Source organism: Semicossyphus pulcher, unplaced genomic scaffold (assembly GCF_022749685.1).
Source record: "Semicossyphus pulcher isolate SPU_LCO1_2020_fin unplaced genomic scaffold, fSemPul1.0.p SCAF_3, whole genome shotgun sequence".
NCBI lineage: Eukaryota > Metazoa > Chordata > Actinopteri > Labriformes > Labridae > Semicossyphus > Semicossyphus pulcher.
In genome coordinates, this window is record NW_027211704.1 from 20,242,960 (window position 1) to 20,266,125 (window position 23,166).

The 23,166-nt window shown below is 40.3% G+C and overlaps 1 protein-coding gene across 2 annotated transcripts in view; it reads right to left on the minus strand.

The window, feature by feature from the left end:
• Window positions 1–7,373: 7,373 nt before the first annotated feature.
• Window positions 7,374–23,166, minus strand: part of kif21b (kinesin family member 21B) — a 65,802-nt gene continuing 50,009 nt past the window's right edge. For both annotated transcript variants that reach the window (XM_069677593.1, XM_069677592.1), the window contains 3 exons: window positions 22,921–23,091; window positions 16,892–17,091; window positions 7,374–13,349 (listed from right to left, as the gene is read on the minus strand). In XM_069677593.1, the coding sequence (XP_069533694.1) occupies window positions 13,301–13,349; window positions 16,892–17,091; window positions 22,921–23,091 (420 nt within the window). In that variant the 3' untranslated portion in view covers window positions 7,374–13,300. The remainder of the gene's footprint in view (window positions 13,350–16,891; window positions 17,092–22,920; window positions 23,092–23,166) is intronic.

A 23,166-nucleotide genomic window follows, 5' to 3' on the forward strand; every position in this document is an offset into this window, starting at 1 on the left:
TTTACATGAGAAGATTGATACTTGCTCATGTCTAAACACTTAATATTAGGCAGCAGCTAAAGGGGAATTAGCCCAGCTTAGCACTGAGACTTGAAACAGGGGGAAACAGCTAGCCTAGCTAGCCCAGCTATGTCCAAAGTTTATAAGAAACCGTCCCACAAACACAAGAACAACTGCAAAATATTTCTTGCCTTGGTTTTTTGCTAAACCAAAAATATTAAGCTAGCACTTAGCCAACTCTTAGCTAGCTAACGGGCCATAAAGAAACACATTTCTAAACTTACATACACTTGCTGAGCTAAAGATAAAGTTCCAGCAGGAAATAGGCTGTATAATTTGTTATTAATGACAAGGTTTAAAGTTCTCTCTAGTAGAGCCTGGCTAACTGTTTCCCTTTCTTTAAGGTCTTCAAGCTAGCTAAGCTAGGCTAACCTAGTGAAGTGAGGGTCACTTCAGCGTACTATAAAAACAGCTTAAGTGTGGATAAACATGTAAGGACGGTATAATTGGTTTATTAGTAGGTTAAAGGTTTTTATCAAGAGTGCTAACCGTCAAGTGTCCAGATAAGGAGTACGTGAGGTGGATAATGTTTGACAGAGCTGTTGTGAAGGATCAAAGGTCTCAGTGTGTTTTCCTGTCAGATCCACCTTCACACTTCAGAGGGATTTCTGTCTGAGCGTGAGTGTAAATCTGATCCAGGTGAGTGTGTCTAAAATTCTCTCCTTCAATGCTTCAGTGGATCTTACAAACTGCTGTCCAACACATGTGCACATGTTAAATCCTTTGCAGTGCGTGGGAGCCTCCTGTCTTCAGCATCATGGTGGAGTTGGCCTTCTACCCAGCGGTCGCTCTGATGTATTTTTTCGGAGTGATGAAAGCCTCACAGGATGATGTGGTGGAGCTGGACGACCGTGCGTCCATGAACGTGTTCTGCCTGTTCGTGTTGGCACAGCCGCTGTGTCTGGTGCTAGGAGGATACACCGGCATGGCTACGTACCTGCTCACAGCTCTGGTCTCATACAACTTCCTGCCGTGGAGGAGCTCCACACAGCCTGCGAAGGGGGAAGAACCAAAGAAGAAGACGAATTGAAGGATTTTACACTCTATGGCGATGTAGAGACATAGAGATGTAGAGTGTGGGTGGAAATAAGTGTTTAATGTGAATTTTTTTCTATATGAATAAAGGATTTTTTTGCTACCTTGCTAACCATACGGTAATTATTTAATCTCTTTCAACAAAAGTGTTTTTCATCCACAGTTTCTGAGAAAGAAAATTATCCAGGTACACTCAGTCATCCTCTGCACAAGAAGTGACTCATTTTATGATTCCTGGTACGGCAATAAGGTTTATTTTAGAGTTAAATGGATGGATCTCTCTGTCGCCATAAAATGCAATGGAGACATAATGTAGCAACTAACAAGCACCCAATACAAAAAAAAACATCTGTCCAAGATGGTGCACAAAGTTTTCTACTTGGTCTGTTAATTCACATGTAACCTGCTAAGAGTTAGATGAAAAGATATACAATTCTCATGTCTGTATGGAACATAGCAGCCAGTTAGCTTAGCTTAACACATCAGGAAACAGATTAAACAGCTAGCTTTATTTTGTCTGAAAGGCTACAACATCATCCTCCCAGCATCTCTAAAGCTCAAGTAACATACATCTGTGTCATTTTATGACCTATACTAATACTGAAATGTAAACACAAGATGTTGTGGAGGCTAAATTGCCAGACTATTGGCAAATATGGTAGATGACGTCCTGGAGTCTATGCTGGTTAGCTTGGCAAACTAATAACAAGTATTCAGGAAAAGAGGCAACGCATGATAGCTTTAGAGGTGTTATTAGGCGTAATCTGTTTCTTATCATAGGCTGTTTAAAAGAAGTGGATGTAATCACCTTGAAGTCAGCCAATGAAGCTGCGAGTTTGGCATGTTGGCCGTCACCATCTTGTTTTTTCTGGAACCAGAAGTGACCATATTTGGACAAAGGGTGGATAACCGTTGTTCCATCTTTATCCTGGTACACATGTCGTTGCTACTTGTCAATTACAGTTAGCCTTAAAGCTATCCCTACTTTAAATTAGACCATACTCTGTGTTATATAATTAACACATAATTTAACATTAATTTACAAAATTAACATTATGCTGTATTGAAGAAGACTTTAAACTAGCAATTGAGACCATGCACACATTAAAAAAAAGTTTACTGAGGTTATTAATCACCTGAGAAAATGAGTCATTTTCTCATAGACTTGTGAGTTGAGTCTCCCCCTGGTGGTAATTAGAAAGAATGGAGGTTTAAGGAACTTCCCCACTGGCATCACTGTTGAGACCAGATGCTACGTCCAATTTCTACGATACATATTCACCGAACAAATTGAGAGTGGTGTGAACACAGCGAGTCTTTCATTTCTGAACTGTAATTACATTTTAAGTCCAAATATTAAAACATATTTCTCAGAACTTAGATGTTTTCCAGCAACAGAAGAGAAAGAATTGACCTCTATGATTACACTGAATGCTAAATTATTGCTACTAAACACTATTATAACTAATACCTACCTCAGCTTGAATGTGACCGATATTTGAATGAATTAAATACTAACCACATAAAACACATTCATGTAAATTGCCTGCAATTCTCCCTCATAAAAAAAAAAAATCATTACAAACACACTTTGTGTTTATTAATTATCCCCCATGTTCATGAATGACTGTGTCCCTGTGATGTGGAAGCGTGTGTGTGCGGTGTGAAACTGGACTCAAAGAGGGAGACTATAATGGGATTAGAGCATGCTATTTAGTTGATAGTCCAAGGCTTTGTTCGGCGGTCGCTGTGTGTATCAGAGGAACAGTAGGGATTTTTTTTGATGATTTTTTATGACTTCCCTCGGCGCAGAAATCCTCTTTGAGCCATGTGCCTGCTCTGACTGTGTTTGTGCCTCTCACAGTGTCTCTGCCTTTGTTCCTCTTCTTATAGAAGTTATGTAGGATATAAGGTAAATCACATTCGTTGACAAGCGTTGTTTAGCTTCTTTATCTCCTTTATGGTCAAACCAAACATCTCCTATTGAACCTTTTTCTGAGCCTGTAATGCACAATCATCGCCTATTTCAGTGTTCTTCAGCCTCTTAGCCGAATGACTTCCACTTGTTCATCTATCATCTCGATACTTTTCTAAATTCAAACCTGTTTCCATGATGCTGCTAATTATCAGTCTACTCAAGAGCAATACTCAATAAAGATAAACTAAAATAAGAAGTAAATACAAATTCCATCCTTCCATCTATACCACTTAACTGTTCAGGTTTGCAGGCTGGAGCCTATCAACTTTTCACACCTACAGGCAATTTTAGAGTCACAGAACGTGCACACTCCACATAGAAAGGCCCACTACGTCCGAATTGGGATTTGAACAAAGAACCTTCTAGCTATGAGGTGACTTCGCTAACCACTGCACCACTGTGCAGCCCTACATACAAATTGAATAAGATGAATAAAATGTGACTAAACAGATGTATGAAAATTAGGGAGTTGTAGGTAAAAGTGACAGGTGTATATACTGTAGAGTTATAACACATTAGACACGTAACTCCTGATACAGTTGCAGCAGTCATGTTTTTGCAGACAGCTGGTCTCAGTTTCGTTTCGTTCTCTTTGGCGGCACCTATGGCGATAAACCATAAAGGCGGGAGCACACTTCACAGATATCCAGGCAGTGTTGCATGTGTGACGTCCACGGTTGGCTCTGGTTGTAACCCTTGATTTTCCTCGCTGACGGTCGCTTTCCTTTTGCCTTCATCTGAGCGTCCAATTTGTTTCTTTTTCTTTGGATTTTCACTTATTTTTGAAGTTGTATCTGTATTCATCCATCTTTCTTTGTTTGTTCAGCCATACTAGATTACTGTTTACTCGCAACACTTGCAGAGACCGGAAAAGCAGCCGCTAAGCTCCGCCTACCCTCTCTGGCAGACCAACCACTGCTGACTGATGGAAACTCGTCACTAACTGGGCGCCGCTTGTGATTTTTTTCAACAAATGTCGCCCACCCAGTCCATAATTCTGCAAATGCAAAGGCTTTCATCAGTGGGCCATGGGCCTAATCACCATCATGTTACCTCATTTGGCGATAGTTAGTGATTTACCAGACATTTATTTAAATGAAAATCTTCGAGATTATTACTTTAAAGACACAGTAAAAAAATAAGTTGTTGGGCTGAAGTGAAGATAACAGTCTGAGGGTTTCAGGCATCAGTAATTCCCCTGAGCACTCCAAATTGCAGATTTGTTTTACTTTGTCATAATGCAAAGTTAATGTTTTGATATCTACTGTGGTTCATTACCTGCAGTTAATGTCACTAACATTCAAGGCAGTTGTTACTCAAGCTGTGACTGAATCAAACAACATAGGACGTTAAAATTAATAGTCAATTATAAAATTTTCAATAGCATAAACCTGCATCAACTTTTTTGGGGGGGGGCTATTAGTGGCAGCAGACACAACCTGTAAACGTAATGTGAGTGTTGAAATACATTATTATCACCGAGGTAAGCTGGGATGATTTACAGTATGGGGACATGTTCTTGTCTGTTTACATGCAGCATTCAGAGCCACATGAGTATTCATATGTAGTCGTCTTTGCTGATAGGTTAAGTGTTTTGCTCCTTCTTAAAGCTCCTGTGAGGAGTTTTTCATTGGTTATTAAACAGACTGAAATTAATTCTGATCACTCTATTTGACCTACAAAAGCAAACCAGACCTTCAGCAAGATTGATTATTTTTATATTGTTATTTTTAATGCCTGAAACTGCTGGCGGGGGGTAGGTGTCAGACGAAGTGATTAACTGCACGCTGCCTTTGTTTACATTTTCCAGGGCCCAAATTTAAAGTGATACATATGTTAAAGGCTGTTAAAGAAAGCAGGATGAGATTTTGTGTTAAAATAACACCACTTAAGCGTGTACAGGACAAAATCAGCAGAGAGATAAGAGGTACGCCTTTGTCCACAGGGGGCGCCAAAATCAACACAAACCAAAAGTTCCTCACAGGAGCTTCAACTTTAGTTAAATATCTGATATCTGAAATCTAGCTGCCTGAACTGACCACCAGCTACTGTAGTCCTGAACTTTGTATGCTGGTTGATCCTGGAGAGGTACAGCGGGTTTGTCAGAACTTAAAATAGCTGACTGTGTCTTTAAAAAAAGCAGTGACAAGAGGTGACGTTAAGATTTAAAGTTTCAGGCAGTAAAAGAAACACAACCACTTGACAGGCGCTGAAACAACCCATAATATTAAAGGGGAAATGCAGAGTCAGTGATAATTTTATGGAGGTATGTTGGAAGAAGTGTTGTCCTTTTCGTAATTTAATCCATCAAAATGTGCATAAAACTGTGTTCATGGAAACCAAAGAATTAGACAAACTGATGTCAGTGCTTGACGAATTCATCACCACATTTACTAATGATGTTCTTAGGAAAATTAAACACAGTCATTAAACTGGTGGACCAACCAACTGACCCACTGACATCGCTGTCCCTAGGATATGATATTTTTGCTTGTTATACTGCAGTTAAATCCATTTTAACTGACTCACCAGGAAGCAAAATGAACATGGGTGTTTATTGTTCCATCCGTGGCCACATTTCAAAAAGACTTTAATACTTACAGTGTGATTGAAAGAGTGGGACAAAGATTGATGGATCAGCAAGTGAGAACAGACTTACTGAAGCGTTGACGTGCACTCAAACAGACAGAGATGTCCAAATGAAATTTCCAGAGTTGATCATATGGAGGGAGAGCAGATGGAGCCCATACAGCTGGGACGTGACAGCGTTTGTGTATGGATGTTTATTTGTTTGTGACTGGCACTTTCAAATGGTTTTTACCTCCTCGGAGGCGGTAATGGCCGTCGTACATCACAGTGCCTGCGTCTCCCGTCGCTGCTGGGACAAGCGGAGCTCGACTCAAGTTAATGATCAGAGTTTGCAAAGGAAATGAAGATGTATGAGTTCTGAGTGTGTATCTCCAGCCCTGAAAAACACCTCCCCACGTCTCCATCTCATCCGTTACAACCCGTTTGTGTGTTAGCCTGAATGATCAGTCAACTCTGTCCATGTGCAAGGTAAAGGATCATTAAATGACTGCTTTGTCTTCAGACAAAAAATCAAGCGCTAAGTGATCCAAATGGTGATAGACATTTTTTTGATTTAAATAATCACAGAAGTGTAATTTCCTCAAAATCAAACAGTAAAAATCAATTACGCAACGACACACGAGAGGCAGCTCTGTTGTACTGAATATCAGCACGGCTGTGACTTGGTTATAGGCACAACGCTTCAGGCTGAGTGCCAAAGACAATCACAGCGTGCAGATATTCAGTACAACAGCACGACCTCAAGTGTGATATTGCTTTTATACAACAGAGGCCTTTACTACGAAAGGAAAGTAACTTGTTTGAAAGTAATCAAACCGACTTATTGAGCGAACAAATGTAAGACCACAATTTAAAGAGGTAAGAAGGCTTACTTGTATATCTTTTAAGCACAACAAGTGCAAGGCTTCAGTTTTATTAGACCCTGTTGTAGATGTATATCAGTAAAGCACCATGAATAGCTGTCATAAATATTTGATATGAAAAGTCATAAGGTAAAGTGGAAGTGTTTTACTGCTCTCTCCCCCTCCTCCCTCTCACGCTCTGCTCACAGAGCTCTTGAATCAAGAGACCTGATTGGTCTGTTGGTAGAGTTTAGTACAGAGTGATCTCTTGTCTCCAACATAGCCTGCTCCGAGCAGATAAGGTGGTAGGAGCAGCAAATGTTACTGTGGTGACCTAACTGCAAATTCTGCTTTGTAATACAGGCCTCTGTTCTACAAGTGTTTTATAGTAGAAGAAAGTAATAACAAATCATTTTTTCGGCTTACTTAATAACTCATTTTCCTCCACCAACACAACTAGTTCCACAATTTTAATGTAAATTGACTGTTGCCAACCAGTTTAAACATTTTTCTTCACTCTTGCTACTTTGTGTGTCTGCACGTTACATCAGACCAGCTACTTTGTGTTCTATACACTTGTTTGTATGTTTTATCACAACTAGTGAAATAAGTCTGTTGACAGTTGCTTTTGTCGCCTTTCTGATTAAGAGGAACAAACTTGATTAATTTAGGCGAAGACTGAACTGCTGCAATGTTCATTAGCTGTTTTCAGAACCTCACTACCTGAGGTGGTGATACATAATCAGTCACAGTGCTGTTGTACTCTATATCAGCACTCATGGAATGCCTCTTGTCCAATCAGATGACTTTGTCTGCTATATAATATAGAATAAGATCTGATCTGGATTCATCAAACCAGAAGACAGAAATGACGGTTGTTTTAACTTATTTATTGTCTTGAGGGAACGTTGGATCCTTCCTTAAATATTTACTTACATTATTTACAGTCAGATATTTTACATGGCTTGGTCACATGCACATTGTCATATAAAAAAAAACTGTACACACATTTACACTCATTTAAGAGGGAGTAGTCTGTGCAATAAAAGGCACAAATGACCTTTGACCCTGCATTTATGTCCCATGAGTACATATTTCACAGACACTGCCACATGTTGTGTTAGAATATGCGAGATCCATGTTACAACACACACCTGGAGAAACCCTTACTTGAGAAGCTGCAGAGACGTGTGTTGTGTTGGTGTGTGATAGCAGTGAAGTGCCCTCTTGATCAGCAGCCCTCTGCATTGTGTCTAAAAGCGTTTTCATCCCCTCAGCAGCCTGAGGCAAAGTCTTTTCAGCCGTACTGATAAAGCGAGCAGAGACGTCGCCTGTAGGACAATCTACAATCCTCAGAAGAGGTCTGTTACAGATTCAGGATATTAAAGTGATGATTATTAAAGTCCTACATACACATTCTGTTCTTGTAAGGCAGTATGGCCTGTTGGCTGAGGCACTAGCTGAAGCTTAGACGCCGACTACTGAATCTTCCTTGTAGTAGTCTTTAGATGTTTTGGCTGGGCTGGGCTGGAAATGCTAAAGGTGGTAATCACACAATCAGTTTGACTGGCAGCTTGACCCTCCGATGGGATCTGTCTATATACAGTACCAGACGTACTGAATACAAACACTATACATTGTTATTTTTCCATTTCTGTGAGAACCCCTTCTGAAACCCGTCCCCAAACAGGTATCGTCCAATTGTAGCGTTGCGCGGCTGCCCAATTAAGGTTTGAATTTTTTCTGAAACAGCATAGGGCTCAAATATGAGCAAAGATATTGCATATTTAGATTGGCTAATCCTGCATTATTTTTTTGTAAACTGCATAAATTACTTGCAAGCTTGACAGGTGTAGCAACAGTAACAGCCTGGGGGCGGGGCTTCGCAAATTATCAATTCATTCAGTGTCCCGAGATGAGATCTGTGGGTGCTTCGTCGCCCTTTTTTTTTTTTTTTTTTTAATACTACTGGGAGGCATCATAGTCTAAAATTTACAACATGCCATTTTGCCATTTTACAGACATAGTAGCTTTAAAGACAAGGCAAGTTATCAGCTTCAAGTGATATTTAGATTTAAAACCAAATTCTAACAGGATCAACAGGAACCCACAACAGGTTTGTAGATTAAAGTTGGATCTCGTTATCCTGTGTCTCTGATTATATTTTTCATAGTGTAATATGACCTGTTTGTGGTCAGCAATATTAAGAAAAATGCCAGCAGACAGCCAGGGAAATAAGAAATGAGATCGACTCTCCTGAGCGTCCACAAAGGTGAGCCTGCTGCTCTGTCAGAGTGAAAGTTCTCATTCTCAGGGAACGTCTGCTATTAAAACGGGACTTTAAAGGCAGGGACATACTGGGCGCTGTCTTTCTCTGTCTCGACTGCTATGTTACAAACCGCATCACAAACATTAATATCATTGATTTCTAAACCTACGGTAGAGCTAAACAGATGTGTTGTTTTCAGTACAATTTCAGTGCTTTGAGCCTCATTAGGGACTCTAAAAGTCTGTCTTTGTAAACTAAGTCTAAAACTAGGCTTTTTACATGTTTGGAAAACAGTTGACAGAGTATTCACAGCAGTGTTCAAAATCCAAAGTGCATGTTAATCCTAACTTGCAGAGTTTACTCCGAGGCCAGTTGATGAGAACTGTCAGTTAAACTCCACAACTCCCTATAATACTAAAAAAGCTATGACACACCTATATACACGTCAGCAATAAATGAAGTGGCGCTCACATCGGCTTAATGCTAGCCTACAACCTTTGGTTAACTTTGGGTGGGGCTGATTCAAGACCTGATAATTTTTGGGCGATCTGCTTGGTTGGAATTAATCTTCCAAGCAAGCATCTTTTGTGAAGCACGCAACATGCTAACGCTTCATAATCCAAACAATTTACCAAATCCTTTTATGCAAATCCAATCACGTCTTATTGACAAAACCAGTTGGAATTAATTGTCTACTCAATTTCTGAAACTTGAGATGTCCAATCACTCAGTCGATGAGCCCCACTTACATGCATCTCTAAGCAAATGTACAAGCACCTAAGAGAGAGCTAAAGCTACAGTATTATAAGACCAACTTTAGCCATCCACCATATTTACATGGCAGCCATTTTCCCCTGACGTCACGCTCAGGGCGGGAAGCTACAATTCTGTTGTACTGCTGCGTTTCATGTTTGCAAACCGTATAACACTGAATATGACAAATTGTTATCAATTTACAACTTCTTAATTGTTCAGCTACTAATAAGACAATGGATAGACACATTTTGGAAAGACATCCCACCATATTTCAAGTTTAAACATCTTTGATAACACATAAGCTACATTTAGACAGCAGCGACTTTCTTCACCACTTTCTAGCTAAAACTACTGTTTGATAGACACAATAGGTAGCCTAGTAAAGGCGCTACTTCCAAGCTAACGGTAATGTTAGCTAATCAAGTGTTATTTGAATGCTAACATTAGCTGTTTTTACTTAACTGTTGGTAGCTAATGAGTTTAACAAAACAACATACAGAACAACTTATTTGTGAACTCATAAGGACAGCTAAGACACAACAGCTAATGTAAGCATTCAGTCTATTCCTAGCTAACATGAATTTAGTAAGCTATCATCATTAGCTAGAAATATTGGTTTCTTGTTGTGCCTGGTAAAACTATTAAACAGTGGTGTTAGCAAGGAAGTGGTTGAATGCTAACTTTAGCTGTTGGATTTAATAAATTGTCTCTTCAGTTGCTAATCAATTAAGAAGCAGTGAAATTATAACTATTTAGATTTCTGTTGTTTACTGAATTAACAAACTTTGAACACAGCAGTACCAGATGAAAACAGCATTTTAGCTTCACACCCTGAGCACACTGTCAGACGATATTGGCTGCCGTGTGAATACGGTGGACAAGTAGTCTGGAGAAGAGAAAAGTAAAAACAGAGATAGGCTGTCTTAGCATTGCTATCACATGAAACCCACCACAGAGCCACTGAGCAGGGTCAGTTTGGCTAATTAGCACAGATAAATACATAGTGTACACTGAAGGGCCCAGTGGAGTCTTATTAAAAGTCAAGTACTTAACAGACTATATTGAAAAGGTAAATTTTCCCACTGACCACAATATGTACCGCTCACTCCAATTTTTTTTGGCTCAACTACTGTACAATTATCATATTTCATACATCTTTTGAACAAGTAATTATGGTCAAAAATCAGTGCATATCTCCTCAAAGTTGCAAGACTTTTAGCTTTGATCAGATTGGGAAGATGTCATTCAAGATGTGTACATTTGTTCAAAAAAAAAGCACAGTACATAGATAATAGGTAAAGGGAGTCAAATGCGAAAAAACAAAACATGTATGTGTCTTTTACAAAATGGGTTGGTACGTCGATAGTACCTTTTTTTTTCGCAAAGTAAAAAAAAAAATCTCTCAAACAAGGCATTTGGTTGATTCAAAGAGCTACCTAAATTCACAGGGTCAAGTAATTACTAAACTATAACTTATAATATCCTTCAACCTTAACCTGAGATTCTAACTGTAGCAAAATATTAAGACCAAGAACCCCATCCACACATTTGCATTCAACCCCCTCCCTCCCTTAAACATAAAAACCAAAGCCCGTAAAATTGCTTTTGGAGAGTGTAAGCAGCTTCAAACTTATGTTGGCGACATCAGCCATCAGCAGCACATGCTCCCTCTTAAAAAGGGAGAATTTGCAAGTAAGTATGTAGAAAGTGTTAACCAGCTTTAGCACCTTCAACTGTGGTTTTGTGCTTCAAGCTTTGTTTAATTAAACTACATATGATTCTGGGTCTTTTATAAGGAAAAGTGCACTAAATCAGCAAAAAGTATTCTGTTCGTTTTCAACGTTAAGAGTGAGATTTCAGAGCTGCACGAAGCTCAACTGTGATGTTGTGACACTAACAGACAGAAAAGGTGTTCAGGCGGTAAGACAAAAAGCTTTTAAATTATTTTCAACCGACACAAAAAAACCCAAGCTCATAAGCTGAAATTGATGTGAAGGCTTGCTAATATCTATATCCAGAAGCATCAGAGAACAAAAAGATAATTGAACTGACTTTTAAGACTTGGGTTATTACTGTTGCCTGTAGGCATGTGTTTGTGTGTGTGTGTGTCTGTGGAGTGCCGCAGTGCTGAATCTGCTTCATTAAAGAGACACTAAATCAACACAGTGAGGGATGCCAGGACCTATCAGGCAAGATGGATAACTGAAACATCCACTGAAATCTTGTGTTTGTGTGTGTCCACAGTTGGAGCATATGCGCGTGTTTGCCCACACACATAATTTGCCACATAAACAGATTTGTACATCAGTGCACGGGGACAGGAAGTTTCCTCCTGCCTTTAAATGTAGCAGCAAATAGTGGGTGGAAGAAAACTGGGATTTTAATAAGAAATCCCCGCTCAGTTATGACCTACTTTCACCCGAGTAATCTCGCCTGAAAAGCAGCCGGTAGAGCTGCGAGACCTCTAATTAAAAATGATTCCCAGAGAAGTTCAGGAGCTGGGAAGGAGGGGGACTCTTCAGTAAGGCTGGTCAGACTGAGACAGTCGTTAACCTTAAAGATCAGAGGGGAGCGGAAAGCAGGCGGGGGGACGGGTGGGGCTCCTATTAACATATGTGTGGAGAATAAATGGCACAAACTGTAGGATAGAAGAGATAGAGATCTGGCGCTTTGGCCTCAATGGAGCACCTGACTCTCAAATGTGTAAGGAGTGTGTGCTGTAGGTATGCGTATCATGTGCATCTGCAGGGGTCGTTCTTTTTTTATTTTTGCTGTGGTTAGCTCTTCACAACGCAAATAATACAATCCAGTGAGATTCCTCCGGGGGCGGCGCTACCTTAGTGGTGCTACTGGACGTGTGCTTTCCTGTTTGCAAGGTCAGCAGCTAGACAGGCTGATAGCCCGGGGGCCACAGAGGACACATCCACGCAGAGATGAAGCGCCAGGCATCAAAATGTCTAGCACCCGGTGTTTGAACACAGAGACCCGTAAAAATGTTCCCTCCCACCTTACGCCAAAGTACAAAACAACTGAGGTAGGGAAAATAATAAATAAATAAAAGTCATTAAAAACACGACGTGTACAACGCGATGAAGTTTCAGTGATGAACTGAGGGAACTAAAAGTGATCGAAAAGAGTTCCAGTAAAAACAGAAAATAAAGCGGTGGGTTTTTTTTCAGTCATATTTTACACGAAGTCAAGAACTTCCTATTGATCATCCACCATGATGAACACATGACCCTCCAATGTGTTCAGCATCACAACAGTCATGACTCCATGAACCTAACAGTCCTGAATAGAGGAACAAAAGTCCCTCTCAGATTTGAATTCCTCCTGTGTCTTCGCTGTCAGATAAGAGATACATGAACACCAAAGTCTTTCCCGCTGTTCCTCGAGGGTTCTGAAACGTTGCTGAAAGAACAGAAGGACACTTTTCTTTTCTTTTTAATACCGGGCTGTGGTAGTTTTCATGTCAAGAGAGGAATTGTTCTGCCTGGTGCATCCACAGCCGAGGAGCCGGATTTATCATGTCCCAGTAGCATCACACCTGAATGGCACTTTCAAATTGGCAGTAAAAAAAAAAAATCTGAAAGGCAAATAGTTTTTTGCCTTTGAATAAATATTCAGACTCCACTTTCTCATGTTGCACATTGACAAAGGAAAAAAAAACACCTTGATTGCCTTGGAAACTGTGTTTTCAGTGTCTTGTTGCTTGAGTTTAGCACCTCAAGCAAGATGGCCGATAAAAAGGAACCTCTGTCACTTCGGTTGTCACCTCTTCCTCCACACCTTTGAAGACCAGATCTTCACTGTCTTGTCACTATAGAGAGAGAGAGACAGAGAGAAAGGGAGAGAGGGTAGAATGATGAGCAAAGGAAGAAAACAACAAAGAGAGAAAATAACGTAACATCAATCAAGTATTCTTCTCTTTCAAAACAACCCATTGTACATCAGACACAACATGAAAGATTGACTTAAAAGTAAACTTCACACACACACACAGACATGCCCACACACTTTAAAGACCCCTCTCCATCATGTCAGTAAATGAAAACACCTCTTTGCCTTCTCAGAGCAGTGGGGAAGAAGTTTGTATGTTTCAAAACTTCGGAACAAGAAAATCGAACCGACCTCTCTGTCACTTTCCTGCACGTTCCCACAAGGCTAGTTATAACACCTTACACTGGTCAGTTAGGCAATATAACATACAGCTTCATGTTCTGTTTAAAATGCATTTAATTACCTTGTAAAAATCCTCCCAAGGCATCTCCTCCTTCTCCCTCATTAAAAGTCTGCACAGTCCTTGCCACTATGTGCATGTACAAACGCCCCCTCAAGTGTGAAAATAAAACACGTCTCTGCCATCGTTTAGTGGCAACTTGTTGAAACTTTGCTAGCTTGAAATGTAGCAATTAGTAGTAGTAACGTTAACGTTAGCAGTGAGGAGTGAGTTTGCAAAAATGACCCCGTCCATTAACGGGATTGGCTCCTCAGGTTTGTGACGTCTCAAACCTGCCATCTGAAAACGTGTTGTTCAGCCTGTCCTTGGTACACTGCAGTTTAAAAGCAGACAGGCCCAGCCATTGAGATGACTGCTCATGTTGTCCCTGATATGTCTTGTAGCACATGAAGAACACCACATGGAGACTTTATAAGGTTAAACAGTTGATTTTCACTGGAGGGGGGCTTTAACACTGTATATAAAGTTAGCTGTGCACTTTGGTAAGGAGATGCTGAAAGGCAGTAAGGAGATGCTGAAAGGCAGTTGAGTGGATTCTGTACAATGTTGATGCCATGCTTCAGTTCTCCCTGTTCTTCTTTCTAGCTTAGCTTAGCATAAAGATTGGTAAAATAAGAAAACAGCTAGCTTACTTCCAACCTAAATCCATCTACCATCATTTTGTAACCTCACACATTTACAAACTACACATCATTTTGCTAATCCCAATACACTTAAGGGTTAAAAACATCGCTTTCAGTATTATGCTAAGCTAACTGTGTGCTGGTTGTAGCCTTATATTGCACAGGGAGAAATGGCAGTGTTATTGATATTCAAATCTGACTTTGGTGAAAAAGTAAAATCTAATTTCGCAAAATGTCTAACTTTAAGAAAAACAACATGCACACAGACAGACTGGATTTGTAGACATGAGGAAACAAAGTTTTTCCGAGCAGAACTATGAGTCATTTGTTCCGTCAATGAGAAGCTGTTTGTTTTGGTGGAGGCAGAGGTCTGCAAATGAACCGTTAACAATGATAAAACCTTAAAATAGAAGTTTTACTGAGCCAAAAGGCAGCATGTGAAAAGGCAAAAGAATAAAAAAGAGAAGAAAATAAATACAAAAGAGTTGGAGCTTAAATGGAGAGGGGAATAGAAAGAGAACAGAAGCAAACACAAATGTTTGGTTAGCACCAAGGTAAAGAAATATAAAAGAAAAGGAGAAAGAACGGCGGCTGGGGAAAGAAGGATGAAATTAGTTAAGAGAGTACCAGAGGGAGGGAGGGTTGGTGAGTGGAGAGGAGGCAATCATGGGAGGCTGGTGGCTCGGCCCTTGATGGCAAGGACCCGTCGAGGAAGACACGGGGTCAAACCTGGCACATAGCTCCACAACTTCACCCTGCAGTCACTGCGGTTAACAACCGGGAGGGGGGAGGAGAGGAGGAGGAGGAAGATGAGGTTGAGGAACAGGAGGAGAGAAGTTCGAGAGACCAAACAAGAGGAGAGAATTGTCCACAAAGGATGACAGAAGAACAGCAGGAGATGAAGTGATGATGCAAGAGAAGACAGGAAGGAGAAGGAGTAGAAAGTTAGTCAACTTCAGTGAAAGCCCACCAGTTGGGTACGAAGTGAGTCAAATTTATGTGGGAAATCCGAAGACACTGTAGAATGTCCCACACATAAACACAGTCAACACGCATGATCTCATTCTATTGAAGCAATGATCTCATAAAACAGGGAGTAGTTTGACACTTTGAGAAACACAAGGCTGACGCACACCTGCAGATGTAGCATGAGATGAAGCAAGCGTGAATCATAATCCAGTATTTCACTCAGAAAAGGAAACATCTTTGTAGAAGAGCAGACATTTTTTTTCTCTCTATACGAGTGCACTTAAAATAAAAGCATGTTCTTGAGTTCTTAAAACATCTAAATTCCTTTTTTTTAATTGTCTATGATTTTTATGAAAAGACCAAAAAACAAAAAAGCACTTAATGGAAGTTCATGTCTCCATACTTTCTGACCTCCCTACCCTGTCTAGGTCACTCAGCTCTCAGCCCATTTGTTCCAACTGAAGATTTAAATCTTAAAATTTGAGTCAAGTTTTCTTTTTCTTTTCATAAAGACCAACTATTCATTTCCTCAAACAGCTGGGAACTGTAGTTCTAAGCAAATGTTACTCAAACAGAAGGAAACAGATGATTTCTTTGGGACTACTTTCAGCAGCTGATAACCACCCATTGGTATATATAAGGGATAAGGTATAGTGAGCTTCTCTCCTACTGTTCTACCTACGAAATAAATTATTTGACACAACATATTGATTTGGAAATTATTTTATAAATTTAAAAATGATTATATTTCCATTTTTCATCTAAAAACAGTCCGTTACACTCACAGTGAGAGCTGTGTCCATAGCAACGGTTAACTCTAGCCTTCTTAAACAAGCTAGGCTAGCTGATATGACTGTCGCTGTCGTAGCCTACGGTTTTTGCCGCGATTAGCCTTTATCGCTTTTTCTTCGCTGTTTTCGTCTCTTTTCCTTTTTCCCTCTGTAAACAAGCCGACGTCAAATTTACCAGACTTCTTTAGGTGTATTGATGTGATTACAGTTCCGGATTGTGTGATTAGATCTGAATCCCTAGCAACGGTATGTTCTTCATAGCAACGGTCTGTTAGCAATATATAGCATACCTCGGAATGCTGTAACTTACCAGTCAGAATCAAGTATTTAACACAGTCGTGTAATAATGAATATCTACAGCAGCTGTGGAAAGTGTATTATTTATTAATATTAATTAAAATGAAGAGACATTCACCTTTGAAACATAATCATCATTGATGTGTTTGTGATAATTTCTTAACAATCCATTGCTTGTGTATGATTCAGTTCAAAGCTGATGGTACTTGAATATGTGCACACTTTCATGAAGAAATTTGTTGAATTAGTTATCGTAAATAATTTACATTTATCAAAACATAAAAACTTTCTTTCACTCTTAAAATAGGCAATTATCTAAATGAGTGTTTTTGCTCAGTAATCCCTTTATGACATCATCAGGATGCTGGACGGATGGAGAACACATAACAGATGATTTACAGTATTCCAAAAAAAAAAGGTGAAGTCCACATTTATTTGTTACCTGGAAGCAGTGAAGATCTGTCTCGAGTTGGTACATATGGCGTTAATGGGGCTGTCGTGACCTCTGACCTCTCCTATGGGGGTGAAGTTGTCGACGTTCCATACCTTCAGCATGCCGCCCCGACAGGCGCTCAGCAGCATGGGCCGGCCCGGGACGAACGCCAGAGCGCACACCCAGTCCTTATGGGCGTTGGGGATTTGCTGTGGAGTCAAAGCAGAGAGAAAGACAAAACAGCTCGTTTGAGTAACGTAACGTCATCTGGGTTATTGTGTCTTAAATTAGCAGTGCGATGCCTCATTTTTAATGGATGTAAATCAACTTCAGTAAGGCAGTATATTGTTTGAATGGAAAATGCTCATTGTTGCTAGGCAACATACAAGCGAGACTAATGCTGTATTTAGCTTCAATGCGGGAGTTATTCTTAGCTCATGTGTCTGTGCGTTCAATATGTTACAATAGCTTCAAACGTGATTCATGGACTGAGAATCCATCCTTCTGTCTTGTGTTTACTGAAGATTATAACAATGACAGGAGCTGCTCATTCATAAAGCAACAGGAAAGAAGAAGCTCATCAAGGCTAAATACAAGGCGAACATTTGTGTGGAATCATGAAAGTTTGTAGAAAGCGTCAGAAGTACTTCATTTGTCCTTATTTAACATTAAACAGCAGCTATTTGTCACAGTGTGAGGGTGTTATGAGTAATTCCATCTCTCTAAACATATATAATCTCTATATGACCTTAAAGAACCACCACTTATTCATTCAGCTCCTCTCACTTCTTTTTCATTTATCTGAACTGACTGAGCTGCAGATTCATTTTGTTCTGCACAGGAAGATAACTTTTATCTACTTTCTCCTGTTGCGTTCTGTTTGCTTGTTTCTATCATTAATTATTTGTTTCATTTTGAGATTAGCTGTAACCACAATAACGTTTTAATAGGCATTTGTTTTTCTTCTTCAGCTGTCTGAGCCAAAAAGGAAATCAGTATTAATATAGTGAAGGTAATTTCATCCTGAAACACAGCTAGTTGTTGTCTGAGTGAAGAGTAATATAAATACTGTCCAAATGTCTGTAATTTGCTGTCTAGCATATAACCTAGCACAGGTGTCACACTGCTTTGAATATACAAAGGTGAATATTCAAAGTATACAGTAGTACAGTATGACTCAGTAGCTCTTAAGGATGTCTGATTCACAGTCGAACTAATACAATATGATTTGAGATGACACTTTCTCCTGCTGATGCGGTTCATTTAGGAACAAACAGTAAACTGTTTCCATGAGTAAATACAGACAGGTGGAAAAGGTGTTTGTATGTTACAGACAACATGAACTCCTGCTGCTAGAGCAAGTCCAATCTTGAGCATCAGCCTCGTCAAATGAGTACAATTTGATGGTCTAAGAGGCCATTTTCCGTCCTTCTCTGTAGTTTCATTGATCATCTTGTAGCTGCAGTCCACATGTCTAAATGTGTTCTTGACAGCTTGCAGCAGTGACACCCTCCAGAGGTTTCTGCTGCTCCAATGTTTTTGGTTTAAGGGTTTATTTTTAAAGATATATGCTCTGGTGGAAAACTTGCCTTTAGCTGGTATGTGTCTTTCCTGCCTGAAAGAGTCTTTCACTGCAGGAAACAAGGATTTTATTCTCATGACACAATGAAATCAGTCAATTTTGTCTGTTCTCTATTAGAGCTACAAGGAAAAATGTCAATTTACATATTAGCTTTATGCCATTATAGCTTAATACTGTGGCTCAGTGGTAGAGTCGGTCGTCTCTCATTGGAAGGTTGGTGGTTCGATCCCCAGTTCGCTCAGTCTACATGTCGAAGTGTCCTTGGGCAAGACACTGAACTCCAAATTAATCCAATAGCTATCATTGTGTGAACGCGATAAGTACTGATTGACAGCTGGGCACTTTACCGAGCAGCCTCTACCTTTAATGTGTGAATATGTGTGTGTGAAAGGGTTAATGTGACATGAAGTGTAAAAGCACTTTGAGTGATCACAACACGGGAAAAGCGGTATATAAGTGCAGTCCATTTACCATTTTCCAGTAAGTAAGTCACAGGAAATGTCAGTACAGAAATGCAATTATGTTTCTGAGGTAATTTGGAAGCAGTTTCTACTGACAAAGTGTGTCCACCAGAGAGCAAAGAGATTGAACTGTTCAATTGGTAAACATCCTGCCCAGGACATATCTTCGTCCATTTTTGTTTTCTTTAAAGTGATAATCTCGAAGATCTCTGTTTCGTTCCCTTTAGCACCACCTTATGGCGATAAGCTGTGCCCTCATATCTGGACGTCCACGGTTGGCTCTGGTTGTAAACGGTTGTAACTCTTGATTTTCCTCGCTGACGGTCGCTTTCCTTTTTAGACTGTTTGCCTTCATTTGAGCGTCGAATTTGTTCTTTTTCTTTGGATTTTCACTTATTTTTGAAGTTGTATCTGTAGTCATCGATCTTTTCTTTGTTTGTTCAGCCATAGTAGATTACTGTTTACTCGCAACACCTGCAGAGACCGGAAAAGCAGCCGCATACCCTCTCTGGCAGACCAACCACTGCTGGGTGATGAAAAACACGTCACTAACTGGGCGCCGCTTGTGATTGCTTTCCACGAAAGTCACCACAGACACCCAGTCTGCAATTCTGTAAATGCACAGGCTTTCATCAGTGGGCCGTTGGCTCAATCACCATTGTGTTGCCTCATTCAGCGATAGATAACCCTTCCTGAATTTCCCCCCGGGGATTAATAAAGTATTTCTGATCTGAGATAGTGACTTAACAGCAGACCAGGAGTCAAACCTGCGTTCGTGCTTCGAGGACTGTAGCCTCTGTACTTGGGGTGCCTGCTCTACCATCTGAGCTAAACCAGCTAAACCCCATTTTTTTAACAAACAAATTTAAGGCATAGACATTGAAGTTTACATCTTATATTTATTTACTATGTAGATATATTTTTAAACTCTCAGATATCAAAAATCAGTCTAAAAATGGGTCAGGCTGCTTTCTTATCGTCTCCTGATGTTCCACAGACACTGGTTATTGTAACTCTAGCATGAGTGATTACGGTTTGCCATGACATTAATGTATGTAGATATTGTTAATTTATGTGTAGGTTGTTAATTATGTGTAGATTATTAATTTATGTGTGGACCGAGATGCAGTTGATTACTTTTTCCTTTAAATTAAATACGATCAGTCCTTTTAGTCGAACACGTAGGACAGATTATGGTTTCTTTCAGCGTATGAACAAATCCCGACGGTGCCATGTTTACCATTAAATAACTATGTACTCTATTTATGTAATTTTACTGGTATAACTTAAATCATAATGTCTCAGGGGTCGTAACAGGTTTAAAATATAGGGCTGTTTCAACCCTCCCATTCGTGGGGTCAGCAGAGTTTTTCCATGGACAGTTGGCTTCTTTAGACCAGAAAAGGTTGAGAAATTGGAATCCCTTGAGGAAGGCAAGAGGTTGAGACGTTGAAGAGCTATTACACAATACAAAGAGAGAGTTCTCATCCACCTCACATCCTTAACAACCTTACACCAGAAGTGTTATTGCTTTCCAACACCTCCGAACAGCACCATCGCACTGCAGTAAGAGTTGCATAAGCATGTTGACAAACCAGTAAAACATGCAAACTTGAAATTGCTTTTAGGAAGGTTTATGAAATATTTATCAAGCAGCTGGGAATCCTTAAACCACAGTGCTGAGTAATTATAAACAAATTGCTTCAAGTGTTCTCCCAAGAAACACACGTATGCGTTTTAAGCGCGGGGTCGGAGCAGAACAGCTCGCAGCAGCAACTCCGGAGGACTTTCAGAGGCTGCTGTAATATAGTCTATTACACCCCAAGCCACAATTTGATCCTATTACATAATTAGACAGAGACTACAGAGCTAGAGAGGCTGTAAAAGGGGTTGTGTTGGCTGCTTCACAAATGAGGTGCAGGTCACATGCCGCAGACCACAACACAGACAGAGTTGATTTACTTCAACCTTTGAATGGAAATAATAACGTCTAATGCTTTTGCTTTCTCTGTTACATGAAGGCTAAACAGAAGCTATGCAAACAACTTGGGAAGGGGCCGCTTAATATGCATATTACCGAGTATGCAAATGAGCAAACCACATCTGCCCACGAGGTGCATTATTATTATGCATTATTAGCATATGCAGGGAAGAGAGGATACACAAGAGGCAGCAGAGAAGTCAACGCACACACACACACACACACACAGAGAAACTTTCTTCTTTGGCACCTGTGGCTGTGATGCGTTTAGGCTCTAACGGCCTCGTGTTGACACAGCACTTTTCAGCCACATTACACATGACAACACTCCACAGTGAGAAACACTCGGGGTAAAAGCAGACATAAAGGGAGCTGTCCAGCAACTGAACGCTCAACTGGCTGCCGCAATGCTTTTCACTGTCACTGCCGAGCCAGCGTCGGAGTACGACACAGTCACGACCAGGGCTGTAACACCTGGGTGCTGTATAGTACACAAGTCTGTGTGTAACCTCTTTTTAATGAGCATGTAACTACAACACAGACTGGTTTCAGACCTCTGTTTCAACGTGACTTTTCTAAGTTGGATGACTGAAGGAAAGTCTAGAAAGGTGCACCAATTAAAGACTTTCTAAGACTAAAAGTTTAATTCTATGAATAAATAAAATACCAGAATTTCTGAAAACAGAGAGGGAAAAAAAGTCTAATCACAACGTCTTAGATGCTTGAAAAATGTCTTCAAATTCCTTATTTTTTGCCAACTTACTGTTGTTTTGACTCTGATGAGGCTAAGCTAAGATGCTGAACATGGTAAACACTATATCTGCTAAACATCAGCTATTTATAATCCTCAGCTGGAGAAGGCTCACAGTCTGGCATTACAAATGAGCTAAAATTTGTACAGCTTGCTGCAAGCCTGACTGTAGACTCTTTAGTGTTGTTACTTAAAGAGGAGGTATTATGCTGTTTGACATTTTAAGACATACATATAATGTTACAGTGTTGGACGCCCAGACTAAATGTGTGTGAAGTTTCAAATCTGTAGGTAAACGTATGTTGGAGTAATCCCCTGCAAAAAAAGGCTGCTGTGAACGCTTTCAGACAGACTTCTCCAGATGCTTCACTTTGTGATGTCACAAAGTGGAGGAACTCTATATTTGGGCATCTTCCCAAGACACAGCAGAACTTTCTGCCCCTGGCACAGTTCAAGGACACGCCCACCCAGCAGCTCAGCCTGCCTCTGAATTTTATTTCACTCCACCACTCTGCTCAACGGCTCTGCTCGACAAGTTGGCTAATCAGAAGACAGCGGGCTTGTAGGGGCGGGGTTTCTTAAAGGGACAGAGCTGACTGAGTCGTTTCAGGCAGAGGATGTATGAGGGCCTGCACAGAGCACCAGTTTGAGAAAAATTAGGAGTTTTTTTTAACTGTAAATTATGCTAAGCTACTCCACAGGCATCACAGCGTGAAATATGAATCTTGAAAGTAGCATAATACCCCCCCTTTAATGAACCAGAGCAGCTGTCTTTAAAACATGGCTTCCTCACTAACAAGAATCATTCCCCGACAGTAATCTTAATTTACACTGTTAGCACTCTATCTGCAGTGAATACTGTATTCCATATGGAAACAGAGGCTCTGCTCACAGGATGACGAGGGTCAAGAGGTCATGAATAAATAGTCTCAGAGAACGATGGACTCTGCATGTTTCTACCTGCAGGCTCACGACTCATAATGTTAGGAGCAGAACTGGAGCACCGACAGGGTTTTAAACTTTGATGTAAGAGCTCTACATTCGTGATATAATATCATCCTGCTTCCTGCTTAATTTGACCCTGCTGACTGCACATACTCTGTAGGATCATCACACAAATTTAGCTTTAATTCTGATAACTCCTAGGGAATGTAGGCAAGTCTTCAGCTCGGTTAGAGAACATTTTATGCTTTAGGAAAAAGTCCCTCCTTCATTATTTACACAAATTTAATGAAAACGCACATTTAACATGCAGACACACACCTGAGTGAGCTCCTGCTGCTCCAAATCCCATTTTTTGATGCCGTTGTCCCTCGACCCGCTGAACAGCACATCTCCGTGTACAGCCAAACACTCGATGCCGTCATAATGGGGCGGCTCAAAGTTATGAGCTGGACCTACATTACCCATGGTTCCCTCTGCCACGTCAAACACCTGAAGAGAGACCAAAAGACAGTGATTAACGTGTCTGCCTCTGTGACACTGAGGTTAAGTCTGAAAAGGTGAGAG